This window comes from Alosa pseudoharengus, unplaced genomic scaffold (assembly GCF_046254945.1).
Source record: "Alosa pseudoharengus isolate Yale_2024_CS ecotype anadromous, Long Island Sound unplaced genomic scaffold, YU_APseudo_1.1 YU_APseudo_1.1_scf_2, whole genome shotgun sequence".
Lineage (NCBI taxonomy): Eukaryota > Metazoa > Chordata > Actinopteri > Clupeiformes > Clupeidae > Alosa > Alosa pseudoharengus.
The window spans coordinates 37,120,418-37,143,258 of NW_027468663.1; the positions used below are offsets into that span (position 1 = coordinate 37,120,418).

The 22,841-nt window shown below is 44.6% G+C and overlaps 3 protein-coding genes across 3 annotated transcripts; all 3 read right to left on the reverse strand.

The window, feature by feature from the left end:
- Positions 1-1,726: 1,726 nt before the first annotated feature.
- LOC143134455 (ras-related protein Rab-12) lies at positions 1,727-13,363 on the reverse strand. Its single transcript, XM_076294870.1, has 6 exons — positions 12,960-13,363; positions 9,742-9,802; positions 6,414-6,552; positions 5,196-5,285; positions 3,255-3,359; positions 1,727-2,823 (listed from the first exon to the last, which is right to left on the reverse strand). The coding sequence occupies exons 1-6, from the start codon at positions 13,192-13,194 to the stop codon at positions 2,716-2,718; spliced, it is 738 nt and encodes a 245-aa protein (XP_076150985.1). The 5' UTR covers positions 13,195-13,363; the 3' UTR covers positions 1,727-2,715.
- Positions 13,364-14,215: 852 nt separating this feature from the next.
- LOC143134459 (putative peptidyl-tRNA hydrolase PTRHD1) lies at positions 14,216-15,243 on the reverse strand. Its single transcript, XM_076294874.1, has 2 exons — positions 14,793-15,243; positions 14,216-14,633 (listed from the first exon to the last, which is right to left on the reverse strand). The coding sequence occupies exons 1-2, from the start codon at positions 14,997-14,999 to the stop codon at positions 14,463-14,465; spliced, it is 378 nt and encodes a 125-aa protein (XP_076150989.1). The 5' UTR covers positions 15,000-15,243; the 3' UTR covers positions 14,216-14,462.
- Positions 15,244-16,431: 1,188 nt separating this feature from the next.
- LOC143134441 (uncharacterized) lies at positions 16,432-20,631 on the reverse strand. The gene is made up of 3 exons (XM_076294849.1): positions 20,204-20,631; positions 19,013-19,774; positions 16,432-18,288 (listed from the first exon to the last, which is right to left on the reverse strand). The coding sequence occupies exons 1-3, from the start codon at positions 20,454-20,456 to the stop codon at positions 17,186-17,188; spliced, it is 2,118 nt and encodes a 705-aa protein (XP_076150964.1). The 5' UTR covers positions 20,457-20,631; the 3' UTR covers positions 16,432-17,185.
- Between the last annotated feature and the right edge of the window lie 2,210 nt (positions 20,632-22,841).

Below are 22,841 nucleotides of genomic sequence, written 5' to 3' on the forward strand. Positions count from 1 at the left end.
GAGACAGCTCTAAATGCACTGGGCACATCAGTGAGACAGCTCTAAAATGCACTGGGCACATCAGTGACAGTGAAGGTCTGCTTTGGGGTGCGCTAATATTGCCACTGGTGTTTAGAACGATAAGCTGACACAGGCTTGCTTGATTGCGGATGACACTAAACTCAGAATGGCCAGGTGGACCCCCCCAATAAGACTTGTAGTCGGCTAACTGAAATCAGATTCGTATAAGCAGGATTTACTGTGCTGCAGGGGCAGATCTGACCCCAATGCACTCTGGACTGGTGGCCATAAGCAGGTTGACCAACAGGTGTTTTCAAAAGAAATGTGCAATTGCATTTTCACTATATTATGTTTGTAATTATAGGTGCATTTTTGGGGGTTTAACAACAACAAAGAGATGACTGCTCCCCTACTCTGACTTTGTGTGTTTCCTGGGTTTGATGGAGGCAGCCATTTTGCAGTGTGCCCTCCCATCACTACCATGAGACGTCTTTGTGCTTGGGGTTGAGTGGAGTTTCCTTCCATGCAACTAGAGAGCGTCGCCATGGAAACACATGACTCGTAAATATGACGAGTGTTTCCCAGAGAAACACCAGGCGAGTCCGAGTCACCTTTCCTTATGTGCATATGTGTTGCATTGTGGCACGTAGGCAAAGCTAGCTACAACGAATTGTAGTGCAAAAAACAGCTACAGGTCCAATCACAAACAAACAAATAAAAGAACCCATTTTTTGTCAAAGTACATAGAATACTGTTATGGCACAGGGCAAAATCAAGGGAGCTTAGGAGATGGCAACTATTAAGGCCCAACTATTGCCAATACGCAACATAAAATGAAATACATTTCATTTTATGTTGAAATACATTTTAAAAAAATCTTCTTCCTCAAGGAACACTTCTGTGGAGCCACTGAAACGAAAACAAAACAAAATGTAAAGAAAAAGAGTGATCTGAGCTAACGTCATAAAATGGGTCTGTGGTGACACAACCCCTCTGTTGACGACCCTTGACCTTTGCTGTCTGTCTGTCGCTGTTGAAATGCCCACTACTGATATTTGGGCTGATATGCTGCTGAGACCTTCACACCAGGTCCGATTCTACTGCTTGATCTGGGTTGGGGGACCGATTCAGATAAGTGCTGTGTCATGGCTTGATCTTCATCTGCAAAGCGCTCTGGGAGGAGGGACACTGTGTTTATCCACTTCTGTGCGGTTGACGTGACGGTAATCACTTCTTTAAGATAATATACTCACTTTGATCTTGAATCAAAGTCCGTTTCGGTTGATAACAACACCTCACCCGAGGGGGGCGCTGTTCTTAGGGGCCACGCAGGGCTGAGCAGGAGAGAGAAGGCGAGACAAGTGCATGATGAAACGGCCCACACTTGGCCCACACCTGGCCTGCACCTGGCCCACGTCTAGGGCAGATCCAATGCAGATCCAGGTGAGCAGCATCATGTGCTGAATCCGTGTGAGTGGGGAGCTCTTGGTGAGGCACTCATGCAGGAGGAGATGTTTATGAGGAAGCAGGCCGTGGAGATGATGGTGATTACAGTGGAAAAGGGGGGGGCTCTGGGACCCCCCCCCCCCCCCCCCCGCTTCATCCTCCAAAGAGGCCAGGCCATGGGCTGCCAACTGGATCACTTGCAAGACATTTGTTCTTAATTCTCTTAAAGTCTCACAGAGGGCATAGAATTGCAGGCTACTGTATGTGCTCACTGTGCAGTATGTGTGTGTATGTTTGTCTTGTGAAGTCGGTGTGTATCTGTGTATGTTTTTTTAGTGTGTGTCCGTGTCTGCGTAGCGCATTTGTGTATATACTGTGGGTTATATGTTTAGTGTGTGTGTGTGTGTGTGTGTGTGTGTGTGTGTGTGTGTGTGTGTGTGTGTGTACATACAACTGCCAAGGGTGTATGAGATTGGGTGTGATCATCTGGCAAGGCACCTTGAATGGTACACCCAGCTGTGATGGATATGAGGTAGGCTGGGCATTGTGTGTGTGTGTGTGTGTGTGTGTGTGTGTGTGTGTGTGTGTGTGTGTGTGTGTGTGTGTGTGTGTGTGTGTGAGAGAGAGAGAGAGAGAGAGAGAGAGTGTGTGTGTTTTTATGCATGTAATTTCTGCATGTAACTTTCACCACTAATCCAGAAAGCTGACAGGTAGCGTGGAGCGTGCCTTGGAGGCCCTCTGTGGTCCTCTGCTGGTCAGACCTGTGAACTGCATGAACACAAGCTGGAACCTGGGATGGGCTGGGATCAGAGCAAGGACAGGGATTGAAGTGATTCTCTGGGTCACAGGGTCAAAGGTGTGAAGCGTAAAGGTCAATGTCAAGGTCACCGTGACACTTGAAGCTGAACATCAGGAGGCTGGAGACCACAATGATGCAACAGGGTCAGGAGGATCAGGGGGAATGTGTGTCGATATGTGAGTGTGTATGTGTATGTGTGTGTGTGAGTGTGTGTGTGTGTGAGTGTGTGAGTGAGTGTGTATGTGTGTGTGTGAGTGTGTGTGGTGTGTGTGTGTGTGAGTGAGTGTGTATGTGTGTGTGGTGTGTGTGTGTTTGAGTGAGTGTGTATGTGTTTGTGTGTGTGTGTGGTGTGTGTGTGTTTGAGTGAGTGTGTATGTGTTTGTGTGTGTGTGTGTGTGTGACTGCGTGAGCGTGTGTGTGTGTGGTCAGAAGGGGGTTGTATATGGGGTAGGTGTAATGGGGAGGGGATTTCAGCAGCAGCGGGCCCGAGGGGGCGTCAGCTCTGGAGGGACCTCAGGCTCAGGCTGCAGGGAGAGGACGCTGTTGGAGAGCTCTTTACTGGGGATCTCCAGAGGCATCTACGGAGAAAGAAATGTCAAGAAAAGTGTATCTGCATACATTCATACAAACTGAAGAAACATATATCTGCATTCATTCATACAAACTGAAGAAACATATATCTGCATACATTAAACCGAACACTCTTAACAAAAATAAGACGTAGATGCAGCCTCGCACAAGCTTCTGTTCTAACTGATAGACACATTTCTATATAAACGAGCTGTTATAGACCAATAGCATTAACAACCACAAACACGAAACACCTTCCAAAATGCACACACACACACACACACACACACACACACACACACACACACACACACACACACACAAAGTATGTAGCATGATAAGCATGTTTTGACATAAACAAGACACAATCAAACACACACACACACACACACACACACACACACAGAGAGTTTCTTTAAACACACTGGTAAACACTCACTTTGCTGAGGATGTCGTCAACCAGCTTGTGGAAGATCTCGTCCACATTGAAGTTGTCCTTGGCACTCGACTCACAGAAGCGCATGCCAGATATCCTGGAGGCAAACTGATAAAACACACACACACACACACACACTTGTACTGGTCATTTTTGATAACACATTGCATACATATTATTTACCATGACACACAACTGCTTCCTCTCGACCCTGCTGTGTGTTATTCAGCGCTGTTCTTTAAAGATGTCTTTACAAAACAAAACAAACAAAAACACCACCATGAAGGCCATCAGTCTAATGAGGACTCTAGTGATGCGCGGGTCAGGGTTTTTTATATCCTGCGTCCACCCGACCCATTTTGGAGATCCAATCCGCCCCGCCCACCCCGACAATATACATGTTTAACATCAACCCAAACCCGACCCACAAATTCCTAATTTTAACGATGTGTGGTTGAATCAATATCATGTAGCCAAAATGAATGTTAGCCTACATTACTTCACAAGACATACATGTAGGCTACCAAATAAATAAATGCAGTGCAGTCAATGTAGCCTTGTCTAAAACGTTATGGCTATGTTAAACTGGAAACGGGAAAAGTCTGGACTTCAAAACAAAGTAGCCACCATCCTCTCTCTCTCTCTCTTCCTCCCTCCCTCCCTCACACTCACACACACACACACACACACACACACACATACATAGGCACATGTGCACTCAAACACATGCCTTAACATTTCTTACCTCAGCTCTCTGCTGTAAACTTGCGCAAAGTAGCGTGCCAATATTAGACTACTCTTCTTGCTGACCATCAGATAAGTTTCGATGGTGTCCTAAACGGTAGGCTACCGACTGCAACTTAGCAAAAATTAATAAGGATTTTGGCAGCACAATATATACAGACTATAAACTAAACACAATTGGCCTACAGGCCAGTGTTAACATCTGTGGAGTGTGGCAACATGCGTGGAAATAACTCACGCAACAGCAGCAGAGACGTTGCCAGATAATTGTGGTTAGGATCTAAATGTTATCTGTTCGGGTAGGCCTACATAGGTGTTTTATGAAATATATGCTAATTAAAGCTATCGTCTGGATAATTAGTTCAAACAACTGTTTATTTATTTTTTACTATATGGATAGGCTTTGTCCCCTCCAATGGGGTATTTTTGTATTCAACAGAGACGGAGAAGAAGAGAACCCAGAACGTTGCTAGCCTATCTAGCAAATTTGACCCGACCCACCCGCAACCCACGATTTTACCTGGAAGTCTCACCCGAACCCGCTGGACCCGGGTCAACCCGTGGGTCCCGTGGGTCAAAATCTGGCCCGCGCAACACTAGAGGACTCTATTACCTCTGGAGGTTATGTTTTCACAAAACTATGTAAAAACAACTGGCCTAATTTTCATGAAACTTGGACCAAGGTAGAACCGGTTCACTTTTGGAACGGAGCTGCCTTAATGGGGAGCCAGTATGAATTTAGTTTCGCTTTTGCAAACGTTGCGAGACATGGCATTTGGCCTTGACAGAGGTCTGCATTCCCCAAGTGCCCATCCAGTTTCACTTTGTCATTTCTCTGTTTTTTAAGTAAGGCTAGCTTTTTTTGCTTGTGTTTGCATTGCCATTCTGCCCAAAGAGTGGTATTTGTGTGAATCAAGGAAATGTCCTGACAGTCTGAGGAATGTCTGGGACAGGATTTCATCTCAAGCACACTCATAGTCAATGCACCCTGCCCTCAGGGCTTGAAGAGGAAGGGGGAGTAACACGCTCCAATCTGGCAACCACAACACTCACAGCCCAGTTTGCTACCCCAAACACTCACTCTCCAGTTTGGCAACTGCAAGACTAGCTTCCCGATCTGCCAACCCAACATATATATATGTGTGTGTGTGTGTGTGCATATATAAATGTGTGTGTGTGTGTGTATATGTGTGTACTCACCCTCTCTCCCTGCTGTCGTGTGATGGCCCTGTCCGTCTCACAATCCAGCTTGTTCCCCACCAGCAGAAGCTCAGCTTCCTCAGACGCGTACTGCAGGGGTTAGAGGTCATCAGTCTCTCTCTGGACAGGGGCCCGTGCTCTTCCTCTTATATCTCATCTCTCTCTCTCTCCATAAAAATACAGAGCCATGACCTCATTGACGTGACAATGATGTTGAAGGATAAAAGTTGAAAGCAAAATAACTTTCACTACTGTCTAGTTGATTTTTTCCCTCCATCTCACTGTAGCTACAATGCTGATGCAATTGTAAATGTAAGGCTCATGCACATATCTATGGGCCCTGTCATTTAACATGGACTATTCACCCCTATCGGAAATGTACACATTTACTTGCATTGCGTTATATATAGACAATAGCGGTGAAAGATAAAGAATTCTGTTCAGTATTGCAATATTTTGTGCACGCAATTACATTATATCGATTCAGTACCTCAAAGTATCCCAATATTTAATTATATAATTTAATTATCTATTTTATTTGAAACGGGTTTACTCTGATAACATTAAATTTACTTAATACGGCCACAAGGTGGAGCTTGTTGTGGCATTTTGGTGTTGTGCATTCAATGACAATTTCAAATAAAGAAGGCTTCGCAATCACAACCTGTTATACACGGTGCTCTGTCTTCTTTCCCCTTTCACAACGAAAGTGTGGGTGTATTTCGGTTTTCAACAAAAAGCGAATGTCATGCCATGACAAAGTTTTTGCACTTCAGTTAAAGTATAGAAGATATTGTTGTTCACAGAATTAAATGAGACATTTTTCAAGTGAGATGAACAGTCTTATTTTCCTTATTTTTTGTAATGCCTTTGAATAATATTGGAGACATTAATCACAATACAGTATATCGCAGAATCGAATCACAATACTTGTTGTATCGTAATAACTTAAGAATCGCAATAATATCGTATTGTGGCCCAAATATCGCAATAGTATCGAATCGTCAGATTTTTGCCAATTCCCACTCCTAATGGACAAATATCACATTTTGCTGTGCTAATATACATCAAAATGTCTACGCATAGCTTGATGTGTTAATGTCTGTGCACCTAGCTCACCTGGACTATGACAGGGACCTTGGACTTAACTATCATCATTTTTATCCACAGACTCCCACCTCTGAGTGTCCAGCTCAGTATAGGCAGAAGGAATCTCACCTTGTCAATCATCTTCATCCACTTGGGCAGGTCCTCAAAGGTCTCCTGCTTGGTAATGTCGTAGACCAGCACGATGCCTTTGGCCCCTCGGTAGTAGGCCGACGTGATGCTGTTGAAGCGCTCCTGTCCCGCTGTGTCCCTAAACAAATTAATCAACCAATCAATCAATTAATAAATTAATCAATCAATCAATCAATCAAGCAATCAATCAAGCAACAAATTAATCAGTTAATCAACTAATAAATCAATCAATCAGTGTGATAATCAGTCAAAGCCAGTAATTTAGTCCTTCAGTCCATCAATCAATCAGTCAATCAACCTTACAGTTAATGGGTCAATCAATCTGTTCATCCACAAACCATCCAATCAACAATCAAACATCCTTCACAGTTTATCAGTCAATTATTTGATCTGGAACCTGTTTATCTGAACAGATAAATCGTATATTTTGACAATACAGGACCACAACGGGTTAGCATTATTTATTTATTTTCTCTATATATCAAATCTGAAATCACAAGTGAAAATCAGCGGAACAGAAAATCAGACCACACACCTGCAGCATTGTGAATGTGAATGTAAATGTGAATATAAAATCTGAATCAGTTTGCTACTAAATTGCTTGCAGAACCCTATAGTTGTTATTTAGCTCCATCAGAAGAAGAACAGGTGAGAGGTCAACATCAACTCCAGATCACCATTAGAGTGGAGTGACTACCTGACCATGTACAGTCTACAGTACAGACTGATAAGAACGTTTTATCATAAAGGCCATAAAGTGACATGGGATTCTCAACCAGATGATGGGTCAGTTCTGCATCCACTGTACCTTATTCCAGCCAGTCCCTAGCCCAGCCTGAAAGAACAGGAAATTATGTCTTGATGGACAACATGGAGAGGTGCCAAGCAGCAACAAAAGTGGTTAGTTGAAGGGTGGATACGGAGCCAAGGAAGATGGGACAGCCAGCCATGAGTGAATGTGTGACAGAGACACATACATGGCATGTGAGAAGGAGGGGAGGGGGTATGGTCCTATGGGGTCCTATGCTTAACTGTCTTTGTAAGTGTGTATACATGCAAACATGTGTGTGTGTCTGTGTCTGTCTGCCTGTATGCAAGCATGTGTGTGTGTGTGACTATGTATGAGAGTTCAGGAGGAGTGGAGGGGCTGTTAGAAACAGAACAGACACTCATGCAACATGCATAAAAACAGATATGCATGCTGCTGCCCCCAACACACACACGCACGCACGCACGCAATTCCCAATCAATCATCAACAGAACTGAAAATCACTTGGCTACAAAAACGAAACCAGTGGCATCTGTACACTGAAATGGAGGCTCCCTGAGAGAGAAGATATCCCCACAATGACAGGAAGGGACTGAGGGGAAAACGCCTCACCACACCAAACTGCTTTATCATTACCTCTGCCAAGGAGGTTATGCTTTCGGTGTGACTTGTCATTTTGTCTTTCTGTGCAGGATCATGCAAAACAAAATACTATGCAGATTTTCATGACATTTGGTACCATTGGCCAATGAGGGAAAAAAACAAATGTTGAGGCAGCCATAACTAGCAGGGTGGCTTCAGCTTGAATAATTTAGTATTTAGCAGCCATGGCCTACTGGTTAGCACTTCGACCTGTAACCGGAGGGTTGCCGGTTCGAACCCCGACCAGTAGGCACAGCTGAAGTGCCCTTGAGCAAGGCACCTAAACCCTCACTGCTCCGCTGTTGATGCAGGCAGCTCACTGCGCCGGGATTAGTGTGTGCTTCACCTCACTGTGTGTACACTGTGTGCTGTGTGTGTTTCACAAATTCACGGATTGGGATAAATGCAGAGACCAAATTTCCCTCACGGGATCAAAAGAGTATATACTTATACTTTAGGCTTTTGGCGGAGGTCTGTGATTGCGGAGTGTCCTTCTATTCTATTGTGGCTTCTGTAGTTTCAGGTAGTACATATTGTCCCTGTCCAGAACTCCTGCTAAACAGGAAGTTTAACATGGAAACAGGAAGTTTCATACTACCATCGTTTCTGTGCTTCCTCTTAAGATTCTTTAGGTTCTGTGCCTTGACATGATGTTCATTGAGACTATATATCAACAGGCAAAGTAAAGCTGGAAACTGCTGTAATGATGCATGCCTTGTGCCTTGTGCTCTACTGATTGTGAGGGGTCCAGAGGCAGTCAAGTCTCTACTCTAATTCAGAGAGACGCCTTCTCAATAGACAGAAGGGTGTGATGGAGCAGCAGAGGCGTGGCCACCTCAGAGACATGGGTTTGAAAACTCAACCTGACGTTGTAAGACTGTGCTGGCGCTTATGATAAAAGCCTCAACTAAACACCACTTGGCTTACTTTACAGTCAAACTTCTTATATCACCAAGGGTCGTACGTTATGCAATCATACACTGTGTAGCATATTTCTGCTGTCCCAATCTAGAACCTGCTTACTTAAACATCAGGGGATAGAGCTGCTGTAACCCTAGGACAGATACAAGGGCACAGGTTCCCCAAGGGATGCGGAGTCAGCTATATTTGACAGCTGAGTCACTCCTACAACCAGGACTGCGCTTCTTTTAGGCCTCTTGGAATTGCAAGTGTCTTAAAAATATCACAAAAGACAACTCCACCATATGAGTTAGGCCATGGAAATACACACCATGGCTGTCACGATATCCTTCATATGTTTGGTGCGTTGATTGGATGGATAGATCCATAGTAACTTTATCAATCCCTTAAGGAGAAACTAATTCACTAGTGTGCGTCCTCAAAAAATGAAAATAACACGTCCGCAAGAAGCAATATTCACATGACCACTGGACTTTAAAACTGAAATAATATCAAATAATAACTATGAAAAAACAGATATTTCACAGACCATGGTTTTGGAAGCAGAAATATTTCACAGACCTTGGGTTTTGGGACCAATTCATGATATATATCCAGGATTTAAACAAAACGGTTCAGCAACAAACTTATCTGATTTGACACGGAATGACTCAAACAGCTGTATGATGTCCATTCCTCTCCTGGGGTAACACTGAGCACAGACATCCTCTAAGTCTCATTTCTCCTCCTGCACTCATCCTGACGCAGGAGGATGGGGGTTTGGTTTATCAGTGACGGTCCTGACTATGACTGGACACAGGGTTGCATGGCCCAGACACAGACAGGAAGTTAGACATGCAGGAAGATTGAGTCGGTGTCAAGGCTTCCTGTTCCTCTCCGTCATTCATTCACTCACTCACTGACCCACTCATTCATTCGTTCTCTCACTCACTCACTCACTCACTAAACTAATCACTCACTCATTCATTCACTCACCAGATCTGCAGACGGATCTTCTTCCCGCGCAGCTCCACCGTTTTGATCTTGAAGTCCACCCCTTGAGAGAGAGACAGAGAGGAAGATATAAACACAAACAGAGGGGAGGGGAAAAAAGAGAGAGACAGTGGGAAATACAGAGAATGTGATAGAGCAGATATGGTTTGGACAAGAAGAATAGAGAGACAAAAAATGCAGTAGCAGACACAAGAAAAAGAAAAGGAGCAAGGGAGGGGAGGGAGGGAGGAAGAGAGAGGGAGAAAGAGGAGAGAGAGCGGAGAGAGTGTAGAGTGAGAGCGAGAGAAAGAGAGAGAGAGAGAGAGAAAGAGAGAGAGAGAGAGAGGAGAGAGAGTGTAGAGTGAGAGCGGAGAGATAGATAGATAGATAGATGAGGATATAGGACATAAAAGGACATAAAAGAGAGAGTGAGACAGTGAAAGACAAGTCAGAGGGTGGGGGAGGCATGAGGAGGCAAAGTGAGTTTTCATCTGCAGCGCTGGCAGCAGAGCGTCAGAGGGCTGAGGGCCAGCTCAGGGCCGGCCCCGGCTCAAGTCTGTAGCAGAGTCGGACTCTGCCGCTGTCTGATAAGAGACACCTCATACACTTATACATTCCTCTGAGCTGGAGCAAGATGCCACAGATAGAGCGAGCCATGGAGATGGAGAGATGGAGAGAGAGAGAGAGAGAGAGAGAGAGAGAGAGAGAGAGAGAGAGAGAGAGATCTCTTATAAGCACATCCTGGCATATCGGCCACCCCCCTTCTTTTCCACTGTAAATAAAGGATCAGTGAACTTCAAGGGCACTTTCATCTAAAATAGAATAAATGAAAGTGAAATATATTTGGAAGCGTACTGGGCTGGACTGCCCCTCTGAAATGAAGCCCAACTCAAACACAAACCGAAACACAGGCTGGATTATTGAGACAAACCATGAGAAACTTCTGGAAATTGGAGATGTTGTTCACATTCACTTCCTCTGCCTGGCCCTAAATAAATAAAGGAACAGGGGGTGAGAACACAGGAGTGTTCCTTCATTCAAAGCTAAGGGGGGGGTGGGGGGAGCGGCATCCCGACCTCATGTGGTTCCAGGTTTCCATGGGTTGGAGACCCCACTTTGGTTCCGACTGTTTCCCGATGTCACCCCCAGGTCTCAATGCCACAGGTTTCCGGTCATTCTCGAATCTCTACTGTCCTAGCTTCATAAAGCCCCCTCAAAATATAAAAAGGGAGGCTAACAAATCCCTTGGCTCTCTGTCCTAGCAGGTGGATCAGCTGGAGGAGGCCCAGGGAATTCTGGGAAATGATGGTGATCATGTGACTGATGCTCATGTGACTGTGTGGCGTCGTGAGACTTCAGCTGTGTCACCGGCATGAGTGAGCAGAACTGGGAGGCCGACCATAGCAGCTGTGTGCAAGCACTATTTCGGGAAGGAGATTTGTGAAGGGAGCTGGCTGTGTTGGGGCATGTGTGAGTGTGTGTGAGTGTGTGTGTGTATGTTTGAGTGTGTGTGTGTGTGTGTGTGTGTGTGAGTGAGTGTGTGTGTGTGTGAGTGAGTGTGTGTGTGAGTGAGTGTATGTGTGTGTGTTTGATAGAGAGAGAAAGAGAAAGAGACCACCTTCTCTCAGCTGCCGTGTAATCACCCTGTGTATGTGTGTGTGTGTGTGTGTGTGTGTGTGTGTGTGTGTGTGTGTGTGTGTGCGTATTTTTAATCTTCCGATCTGAGACTAGCACAACTATGTGGGGTGGGGGGCAATGGCAGTAAGTGTCCATTTCTGTGCACGCAGGCAGACGAGCAGGCTGGAGGATCCTCTTACAGAGCCATGGGTTGCACAAGACTGCTGAGGGCTGTGCTTTATGCGATCTGAGAGTTCCCTCACACCAGCCTCCACTCCTGCACTCAGATGGTGGTACGATGTATGGTGGTGGTGATCCCCTGAAATCCCCTGACCCCAACATCTCCTCACAGGAGAACATTCAACAGTGCTGGATGGATTCGTCCTAGCCTTTTCATCACAAGAGTGCCTATAGTGGTGTTGAGATGACCCACATGAACTTCACATGTAAAAGGATCCCGTGGTATAGGCCTAGCTGACACTAGTTATGGGTAGACAACAGATAATAGCCACAATCTGATTACTGATCAATCTGATCAGCAGGGGTTGCATTTAAATCACACACAGCCATGGTTCAGCTGTAACAACTAAATGGCATGGCACTGATACATATTTGACTGATGCATTGATCTTGGCCTTTCTGCATGAATTGGCTGGTAATGAGACTCACAAGTTTGAGCTCATGGGCCTAGCTTGCATAGGAACAGTAGACTGCTGTCTACCAAGCAGAGTTGGAACCGTTGACAGGTTACGATTCCAGGCATGCCTCTGTCAGGCCCATATCATGCTGGCGGCAGTACTTAATTGGATAGAAATATGACTGCATCAGTGCAGAACTGGTTTGCAATGAATCGTTTTCAAAAGGGCAAGGTCGGGCAAATTCAGTGGGTGGGGAGTTTATAACAGTGTAATGCCATAAAAAGCAGAGATTATCTTTAACATAGATCTAGACAAATTATCTGACTGCCATCTACTGATTCCACGTAAGATGTCTTGCCCAGGTTAGTCTAATAACTACAGGGATCTTAAGCTACGCATGCCTGTATGAAGGCCACACACACAACAGGATGGTGGGCCCGGGGTGTCTCGTCGACGTCTGTTGTTGTTGCGTTCTCAGGTTGCCAATGTTTTGAACACACGCGAGTAAACACCTCCCTGACGCGAGAGTGCCGTTTAAAATCTCATGCCTTGACTTGTACTGGGACACTGAAAGGTCAAATCTACAAGTGAATATAGAACTTGATAGTTCTGCCTTCAGTTATTGTTTGCAACAGTGAGATCCGACTGTTTAATGTTTGCGTCTGAAAAATGATATGTTGCCGTATTAATTGTCACTCTGGTGTTTGACTGTCAACTGACGAGAAATGTTAATGTTAGCTAAAGAGTTATGGAATTACCGGGCACAAGTTGCAGCTAAAGATTAAAAGTTCTCCAGTAGTTTCTGCCTGATTGACAATAACTAACAGAAACCTAAAACATCCGTCAACCTAGCTTGCTAACTTTCAAGCTAACTTGCACACAGATAAAGATGATGACAGCTACTGTCGCTAGCTAGAATGCATTCTACCAGGACAACGTTCATGCTAGCCTTTTGTGTTTTCTTACCAACAGTTGACTTGCAGGCTGTACAAAACGTGTCATCTGTGAACCTTTCCATTAGGCTGGTCTTACCAACCCCCCTGGAGCCAATGATGATTATTTGAAGTTTATAGTCGGCCGGTCTAGGTGGCATCTTCTTGCGCCGAGACTGAGCTCCGGTGAGAGCGGGGGATGCATTGGCGGAGCCCCCGCTAAAGCCACTTCCACCGGCCCTCCGCTGAATCTCATACCGCGAATCCATCAATAATTCCACATCTGGGTCACGTATTGCACGTTAAAATCAACAAAGAAAGCGTCAAAAGACTTTAAGTAACTTTCTGTAATCCTGGAATCCGACTTCACCAAAGTTTTGTTCTTCAACACAGTGTTGTCCTAGGTTGGGAATGGAGACTCATTACGTCATCTCTTCACTGGACGCTTCCGGTTCCGTCGCATTCCAATGGGAAGAAGCATGACAGATAAAGGTTTTAGGCATATGTTTTAGGCTATGTTTTAATGAAAACAGCAATATTCACCACTATATTATACTATACTACTATAACTATATTCACTCTAATATGACACTATTGTGCCTTCTGCACAAGGGACACTGTTGTTTTGAGATGTAACTGGCTGGAGAAAAAGATTAAATACATGCTGAATCAATTAGTCCTTGACAATGCACATGCCCTCATAAACACAAACACCATGCATTCAGTTCCTATTTGTGTGCATTCATACCTACATGACCAAGATTGCAATGAAGTAATAGGCAATGAACTCACAGTTTAAATGTTGCATTTCAGGTGCGGGGTGAAATTACTACATCCTGGGGGGGGGGGGGGGGGGGCACTGTACTGTAACATTAGTTCTTCTACATCTCGTCTCCTCGCCTGCTTCTTCAGCTTCCTCTTCAACAGAGCAAGAAGGCCTTGATGCATTCCACACAAATCGGAAGTCCAATGCCAATCAACATACCGTGATCAGGCTTCCATTTCTGGAATGCATCTGTAGCTTGTATTAATCACAGACTTGTATTAATCACAGAAGTGAACTATTTTGACATCAAGGTGAGCAGTTTGCATCCCTGATTTTACTTACACCTAAGCTTTTTTCTTTATTTCTGTTCTGATGCATTATTGTATTTTCTTATCATACATTTTTTACATATTTGTGAAAGGTCCAAGGCAAGTCACAATGTAGAACTTTGGAATTCATGCTTACTTTTTCAGTACTGGGGAGTCTTGTGCATATGACACATGGTCCCATATAAGATTATCAGGCAGATTTAGAGTGACTTTTATTTCAGCTCAAAAAAGAAAAAGAAACCTGCATTAGGGTATGCATGTAACACACTATAACTTGAAACAGATTTGTTATACAGTTCTATGGGCCTCTGTCTGGATTAAAACATATTGGCCAACAGCAGATAGATGCAGGATGATGAGATGGCCGAGCTTGATGTCAACTCAGAGAGTGTTTAGACCAGACATCAGTAGGCTATAAAAACACAGAGGTATTTGTCCATGTTCACTTGAACAGTTTGAATTTGCGCAGGAATGGCTGCACTGTCTCTTTGGGGTAGGGTTTCAGGGCAAGGCAGGTAGGGATGTTCTCTGGCTGCTCCATCCATAGTTTGTGTGCAACACCCTTTTCACTTAGAGTCGATGCAAGCTTCGATAGCGACTCCTGGTCTTTCGCCTGCAGAACAGAGGAGGGGAAAAGTGAAATGGTCTTAGGCCTACATCAAGATAGCTACAAGCAAGCAATGGTGGTGGGTGTCATGTAGCCTAAAGAGAAGTAATCCATGGGCACTATAGCAGTAGCGTATCTACGGAGATGATTTGTATATTGCTCTACCTCTAGAACCACTTTGTGCATGTTGTCCAGGTCTGCTAAATAATCCTGCGTATCGGGATCACTATAATATAAATGTATGGCAGCGGTGGTGGCGTGGCAGGCTTGCGTTATTACTGCTCCTAATGGCCACGCCATGGTGTGAATCAAGTCCGACCGCACCACCACATACTGAACCAGCTTCTTTTGTGCGCTGGCAGTCGCAGCCATTTTTCCGAAAACGGTAACGAATATTTTTCTTTAAGAATGTTATGACGGAAAACACCACAGAGAACTCTCACAAACCGAGTACAGACACCGTACCGGCAGGGACAGGACCTACATCCGGTTAGAATTCTGGCATCACCCGTTGTAAATAGTCGTCAAAATAAAAGTCACAAAGTGAAGCTCGGATGTTGTTCTGTGCGCCAAAAGAAAGACGGTATCTAAGGGTTCTTATGGCCACCTTACACCAAACAACTTTGACAAGATTTGGGAAAGATTCTTGAAAGATTGTAGTCTTTCAACTAATGCTCCCCATTCAAACTTTACTCAAAAGACTCCAATCTTTTAAGAATCTTTCCCAAGTCAAAGTTGTTTGGTGTAAGGAGGCCATAAGGAGGATGAATGTCAGCTGAATCGTGTCATTGATATACACCCAATTAAAAGCCTATACAAACACAGCCATGGCCTATATTTTAGGCTACAGCACTGACACAAACATATTAATTCGTTAAACAGAGATTGAGGTACACCTGGGCAAGGTAAACACACTATTTTCAGTGGTTTAGGGGAAGTGTGCTCATGGCTGAATGAACAGCTTAAGTAGCCTAGCCTACTTTTCAGTACATACATAAGCCCTATATAAACTAAATAGTGAATATATAATTGTCTTCTAGAAGTGTTCAGACTTTGGGTAGCCCACTTGTCAGTTATTGTGTAGGAAAAAACACTAATAGATTTAACACCGATTAAACTTCAGTAGGCCTAATTGAAATGAATGGAAAGTTGTCCACCCTCAACACAGTAAACGGAAAAGTTCACAAATATAGCTTTGAAGAATGTATTAATGAAGACTCACTCTTCTACACAGAAACAAAAGTCAGTAAGAAGGGAAACAACACCCAACTTTTATTTTCTCTTCCTCCTAAAAATGGTGTCAAATTCAGGTGAATATACCTCCACAAAGATATAGGAAATATTTTTGACAACAGTCTTAAGCCAAAAATGGATATGGACACTACAGCACCATCACTGGCAAACCAAGTGTCAAATTTGTTGAGGAATTTGTGATGGAATTTACACATTTTAAAATAGACCTCTGAAGCTTGCCTACAAAAAAGCTGCCATCTTTGCCCATATAAGGAGATCCGGTATCTTGTGATTTTTCCTATTGCTATGGGGAAATAACATGGGGATTTTAAATTATTGCACCTGTGAAACTCTAGTGGGGACGAAGAAGTCTGGATTGCAGACATTTTGCTTTACACACTTTTGTCCTCTGCCTTCGAGTGGGTACTGTGAACTTCGGTACATTAAGATGACAAACTAAGATTTTTGCTTGCAGTACAACTTGCCAGCTTCACTTAACACTCCTTATATGGGCAAAGATTTTTTGGGGTATTTTTTGTAGGCGAACTTCAGAGGTCTATTATATCACGCCATTGTGTTCTCGAACTTTCCAAATAAAGGTTTCTTCCGTTTTTGTCCCGTTCCTGGTCCATCACACTTCATGTCTCATAGTACTTGCTTTTTTACCATAATAGACCCTGATTTAAATGGCTGGCAAAGTGCAAAGTCTGTCAACAAGCAATTCTCGCACATGAACAGCAGCACATCATGTGGCATGTGGGAGCATTGAGCTGACTCAGCTGATTTGGCCTAGTTATTATATTGAGTTGACTCAGCTGATTTGGCCTAGTTATTAAATTGAGCTGACTCAGCTGATTTGGCCTACTTATTATATTGGCTTTAGTTAGACTTTGCACTTTCCTCTTCATTCTATATCTCACCTAAGCAGTAATCACAGGCCATTAGAAGCTAATGCAGGCAATGGAGGTACATATTCCTTAGCTACAAAGTATATGAAGAATCTAGGCAGAATTCCTTAAGAACTGTGTCATGTTTGTTTTGTAGCAGCTCCCTAAACCCACAAAGATTACTCCTAGAAACTCATGACAAAAAGCTTCATTGGTGTAATCCCTGTAACAAGCTTTAAGCAACTGTGCATGGCGCTTCATCTTCTTGATTTTGTCTTTTTTTTGTCTTTTTATTAGACCAGTAAAGATTAGACCAGTTTCTCTATCTTTCTTTCTTTCTTTCTTTCAGAAGTACACTGAACTCAAAAAGCACAACTCAAAACAGCAGTAAAATGGGTATGAAATAAATATGTTGTAGTTTTTATCCCTGTCGTGTGTTCAGTACTGGCTGGTGGTGGCCCTGCTGTGCAGTCTCTGGTGGGTCTTGAGGCTGCTGAGCTGCGTGAAGCTGCGGCTGCAGAGCCGGCAGTGGAAGGGCCTCTCTCCCGTGTGGATGCGCTGGTGCGCCTTCATGTTGGACGCCTGGGCGAAGCGCTTACCACAGTGGCGGCAGGCGAAGGGCTTGCTGCCACTGTGCACACGCTCGTGCGTCACCAGGTTGCAGCGCAGGCTGAAGCGCTTGCCGCACACGCCGCAGCCGAACGGACGCTCGCCCGTGTGGATGCGCCGGTGGCGCTCCAGGTCTGTGGCGCGGCCGAAACTCTTCGGGCAAGACGGGCAGCGAAAGAGGCGCTGGGAAGGCTCCGCGTTTGCCGCGGCTCCTGCCGTCGTGGCGAGGAGACGCCTGTGAACCACTGAGGAAGAAGAGAAGGAGGAAGAGGAGTAAGAAGAGGAGGATGGGAAGGAGTGGCTAAGAGAAGGCACGGCACTGGCAAGGCAGGAGCCGGAAGAGAACACCGACTCTCTCGACCGAGTTGAAGCTGCAGCAAGCTCTTGTGGGATTGTGGGGACGAGGCCCCTCCCACTCAAGCTTGGCCTCTCTGTGAGCATCCTCTGCTGGGGAGGGTCTACACCTGCCCCTGCCCCTCCCCCGCCATTCCAGGGGGACGCGAACGCAGCACCTTCCTTTAGGGAGTCTGCACAATACCATGCTGGGTGTTTCAGACCCAGGTGTAGTGGTCTGCTTCCAGAAGCTTCTCCCTGAAGACCCAGTCCAAATTCAGACTCCTCCATCTGCCCCAGGTCTCCTGTTCTGTACGCACACTCTACTGCCCCCTGGTGGAGGCTCTGATCCTCCTCCTCCTCCTCCCGCTCAGCCTTCAGCTCCAGCTGCAGCTCTCCAAACCCCACAGGCTCCTGAGTGTGCGTAAGCACAGAGGTCGAGTCCTGAGAGTGTGTGAGAGCAGAGGTCGAGTCCTGAGAGTGTGTGAGATGTGAGTGTCGGTCCTGCTGTTCCGTGTCTTGTGTGGAAAAGGAGTCCTGTAAACGCTGAAGCTCTAGCTGGAGTTTTCTCTCAACCTCACAATTCCAATCTTCATCTTCTGTAGGGGACAAAAAGTGGTTTAAAAGTAGTAAAAAATGAATTTATACAGTAACTGAACTTATTGAGAAAGGTTACAAATACAGCTTTACAGGGTACTTAGTTAAATAGTAAAACATTCATATAGACTTGGCCTTTTGGAATTTGCATCAATCTTTACAATGCAATAACTGCTTATCTACCGGTAACTAAGTGTAAACCATGTATTCCAACCAAATATGTAGTTGGTATTGTTTCTAGAATAAAGAGACTTACATACTTTTACTTTCTCAGATATTATTATTATTTTTTTTATTATTATTATTTATTCATTTGGCTGATGCTTTTATCCAAAGCAACTTATGTCAATTATTACAAGGGCCACAAAAGGAGCAATTTAGGGTAAAGTGCCATGCTCAAGGGCACAACTGTGGCAGCCGGGAAATTAAACCCACAACCTTACTGGCTACTGCAGTACTACCCTGACTAGCCCAGCTTAATTTAATGGTCAGCCTGTCTTATTTTAAGATGTCTTCATCAAGAAAGATAATTTTGGTTAACACATTGGCAGCCACATTTGCTTGTTTTAAGTATGCTTAGATTTGTTATAATTTGTGCTACATTTGAAGGGCCAGTTTTGCAGTGTACGTAATATCTAGATGTATTCCTCTTGCATGTTTTGTGTGTACATGGTCTCATATGATGTCACTCTCTTGCTGTCGCTGCTCTCATATGATGTCACTCACCTGTGCACTTGGGCTGTTTGTCAGCACTGGCTCTCTGGACAGCTCCATTGACAGGTGTCATGCCACATTTGGTGCCCCTCTCTCCAGCGTGCTGTTGTCTGTGAGCCTGGAGCTGCTGGTAGCAGGGGAAGCCCTGTCCACAGCCGGAACACAGGAACAGTCTCCCCCCAGCACCCCAGTCAGTGCCCTCACCCTGCCCCCTGCGCTCCCCCTGCTGGCCGCTGTCCGCACGAGCGAGTGTCTCATGTTTCCCATCGTCCTCCTCAGCTGCGTGTGAACGCCAGGTGCCTGTGTGTCCATCTTGGCCGGTTGTTTCAGCTTTGCCTGATCTAGAGGTGGACACACACTGGTTTCTGTGCTCCATCTTGATAGGTGCCGCCAACGCGGCGGGGAGGACACCGCAGCTGGGTTTCTCTAAAGGTGATGGACTGAACTGAGGATCAGCGTCCACTCTGACACCAGGGTGCGGGTCAGTGGAGGAATCTGTTTGGCCGGGTGACTGTGTTGGAGCACTGAAAGAGGCCTCGCCGAGCTCGCAGTCTGGACCACCTGAACCTGACATGTCAGGCGCCCACAAAGGAAAGTCCACCTCGGACACAGAGAAATCCACTGCAAATTCCTCTCCAGGACTCTGCTGACCGACAGTGTCCTGGGCAGTATGCCCCTGCCTTTGCTCAACCTTCACGGTCAGCCCAGGAGCAGCTCTGCTTTTGGGTTCACCCTGACACGGCACCCGTGCCACTCCCTGGTTCTCAGCTACACCTGAAGGGTTGGATGGGGGGACATATTGCAGGGTTACTTTCTGTTCTCGCCATGTGTGTGAAGATACTTTAGAGTGGCTTTAGTAAGGCAGGTAAATACATACTAATACCAACATAATAGCCTACTGATACCATTAATAAAATCACAAGACCAGCTAAGCATACAGAGTGCACACACATGCAAAACATCAAAACACAACCAAACAAGAAAGTAAACAGGAACTTGTGATTCTGTTAATTTACCAAGGACCTTTTATAAATTTGTAACAAACACATAGGCCTACATGTGTAGGCTGACTTGCTCTCGCTCTCACACACACACACAATTTGCGTTTCAGGAGAAAACAAAGATTGTACTGCGTGCATTTGGATTGAAAGACAAGCTAAAGTGTTTAATTGGTAACATTTCAACCATCTACTCACGGCCTACCTTGTTCCGTGTCGACCTGAACCCCAACTGTGCGCCGCTGTGGAGGAACCAAACCCAACCACGATTCTCGAGTTGATGTCAGACAGCGGACTTTCTTTCGCAGAGCTTCAATCTCCTTTTGTCTGCGACACATTTCTACCCTAAATTCCAAGCAACCACTGTCTACAACTTTACATATTTCTGCTACTGCAGTTTTTGCCAAGATCTCCATCACAGACGCGATTTGAGTTTCAAGGGTCTCACGGTTCGGCATTTTGACTAATTCAAAGGCTCCAGTGGCACTATTTCCAGCTTAAAATTTCAGCCAATAACTATTTAATGCCACATAACATTCAGCACCCCGGGAAAACGTGTGAGTAAACAATTAAGAAATGTAAACAATAAAGCGGAGGGAGATAACACTTCGCACAGCTGTTCATTTTGTTGCACCACGGTAACTTCCGTGTGATGGAGGGGTGGGCGTGGACTGTGGCGTGGAGGACACTGAAATACCGTAAATACCCGTTATAATGACCCGTTAGTTTTATTTTACTGAATTGACTTGCTCTTGAAAACAGCGAAAGCTCGTTCCAAAAAATGCACGTTTGCCTATACAAATAGCCTAGTTCGGCACAAAAACACAAATAGTCAAGTCTTGCCTTGATATTTTATTACGAAATAATCAATAATAAAAATCTCAATGAGAAATCCATCAGGGTAAACTTGCAGCTCACCAAACAGGTGCCTGTCTTTGTAAAACCTTCACCTGAGTCTGTAGAGTCTTTCTGAAAATGGTCTTGTGTAGGCTAATGCCATATAAAACGACAAACTATTGTATTCTGTTTATTCTATTCTAGAGAAAGAGAGAGAGAGAGATGTTTGGTATTTTCAAATGAGGCTGTTCAACATAGCCTATTGCAGCACACAGTACTATTCACGAACGTACTAGGCAGCCATCTTTATTGAAAGAATATTCCAACAGCATTCTGGGTGTAATACGTAATGCAAGAACATAACACAAGGTGGCAGGATAGGGTATAACACAGACCAGTGATAGGTCTCAGACCGTTATCAACTACAACATGTCCCTTTTTGAGCGGTGCTTTAGAACACTTCTGAATGAGGTACAAAAATACAAAGTGTTCAAGACCGAATTCGACTAACTGGGAACAATATCAAAATATCCAAGTGAGGTATTGTCTAACACTTAATAACTAATTGACACTTGTAAGACAGAGGTCCCAGGACATGTCTTAGGCTACTATGCAGCTAGGTCCTCAGCACCTGCCTTTGTACACAGCACTTTTCGCTAGGTGTAAACAAAGTTGGGGTCTTTTGTAGGCCTGGTCTCCCGTCCGGATCGCCTGGGTGCCGGGGGGAGGGGGGTATCGATTTTGTTCGGCCTCTTTTTTTGTAAAAATTCACAAGCCCATAGTGAAGAACTAAACCAAGTAGGAGGCTCAAATTGTGCATGCTGGTACATAAATAGTATCATATGTAGCAAAATCGTCATGTTTGGTCTGGATGATCCTGCATCATAGCTGTCCCTCAAAGTTGATCAAAATGTTATTGGAGTTTTTGGCTGGGCTCTGTTTAGGCCTTCATGAGACATATTTGTACTTAACATAGGCTTTTAATTTATTTTTCTTATTGAGGTAAGTAGAAACACTCTCACAAAAACCAATGAACAAAAAAAGAAATCCCTTCAGGGTCTGAACAGCTGACCTTGCAATGAAATTATTGCTTCCTCAGTGCCCATTAAGATCCACAGAAAGAATCAGATATAAAAAAGAAATATGTTTTTTTCTTATACTGTCATCAATTTTGGTCAATGATTCCGGGTTACTGAAATACCAGGGAACATTTTTTTGGATTTTATGGTAGAGCCAATCAGTTTCATAGATGTGACGTAGCGTAGAAGCGACTGTGAGACTGTTCTCAGCGTCACGGGTTGGCTTCGATGTGAGTGGTTGAAGTAGCACGTCAATAGATGACAGACAAGTGGCTTATCCAAACATATGCAAGGATTTTTGATAAGGCCCAGCCTTCTGAAACACCTCTCCAATGGATCGATCCCAGATGGATGAGTGGAGCTAGGCGGAACGAAATTCATCTGGGGAGAGTCAGGTTAATGGAAAATAGGCAATGTCAATCAATGGAGGTATTTTAATATTATGTTTTGTTTTGCTAATGCTGAGGCCTTTCTGTGGTTTTGATAAGCCTAATAATCTCTGAAACATCAATTGTAAACACTAAGGTGAATGTGTTGCCACCAGAACAGACAGAGGCATTATTATGGCACCAGAACAGACGTTTATTAGCTTTGAGGTCAAATAAAGTCTCCAGTCTTGTAAATTGACATTATGTCCATAACGTCACATCCATAACGCACCATTAAAGGTTTGCATAGACACTTTGGACATTGTCGCATAAACACTGTATGTGTAGCATAAACGTTTCCTATAAAACGTTATGGATCATGTGACATGGCCATGGAACTTGCTGACTTAAAAACAAAAGCCTTACAAATGAGAAAAAAACAGTGAGCCTTGCTACAGTGGCGCTCGGGGAGCAGTGACGGGTTAGGTGCCTTGGTCAAGGGCACTTCAGTTATGGATGTGGGAGAGCAGTGCTTAACCACTTCCCCCGCCCACATTTT

What these genes read in the sequence shown, in the direction of transcription:
- LOC143134455 (XM_076294870.1), bottom strand. Translation starts at nt 13,194, where the DNA reads ATGGATTCGCGGTATGAGATTCAGCGGAGGGCCGGTGGAAGTGGCTTT. An exon ending in AAGATCCGTCTGCAGATCTG is followed by an intron (nt 6,553 to 9,741) that starts GTGAGTGAATGA and finishes TAATTTGTTTAG; the next exon opens with GGACACAGCGGGACAGGAGC. An exon ending in CACGACAGCAGGGAGAGAGG is followed by an intron (nt 3,360 to 5,195) that starts GTGAGTACACAC and finishes GTGTTTTATCAG; the next exon opens with TTTGCCTCCAGGATATCTGG.
- LOC143134459 (XM_076294874.1), bottom strand. Translation starts at nt 14,999, where the DNA reads ATGGCTGCGACTGCCAGCGCACAAAAGAAGCTGGTTCAGTATGTGGTG. An exon ending in TGCACAAAGTGGTTCTAGAG is followed by an intron (nt 14,634 to 14,792) that starts GTAGAGCAATAT and finishes TCTGTTCTGCAG; the next exon opens with GCGAAAGACCAGGAGTCGCT.
- LOC143134441 (XM_076294849.1), bottom strand. Translation starts at nt 20,456, where the DNA reads ATGCCGAACCGTGAGACCCTTGAAACTCAAATCGCGTCTGTGATGGAG. An exon ending in TCAGGTCGACACGGAACAAG is followed by an intron (nt 19,775 to 20,203) that starts GTAGGCCGTGAG and finishes CCAACCCTTCAG; the next exon opens with GTGTAGCTGAGAACCAGGGA. An exon ending in CAAACAGCCCAAGTGCACAG is followed by an intron (nt 18,289 to 19,012) that starts GTGAGTGACATC and finishes TGTCCCCTACAG; the next exon opens with AAGATGAAGATTGGAATTGT.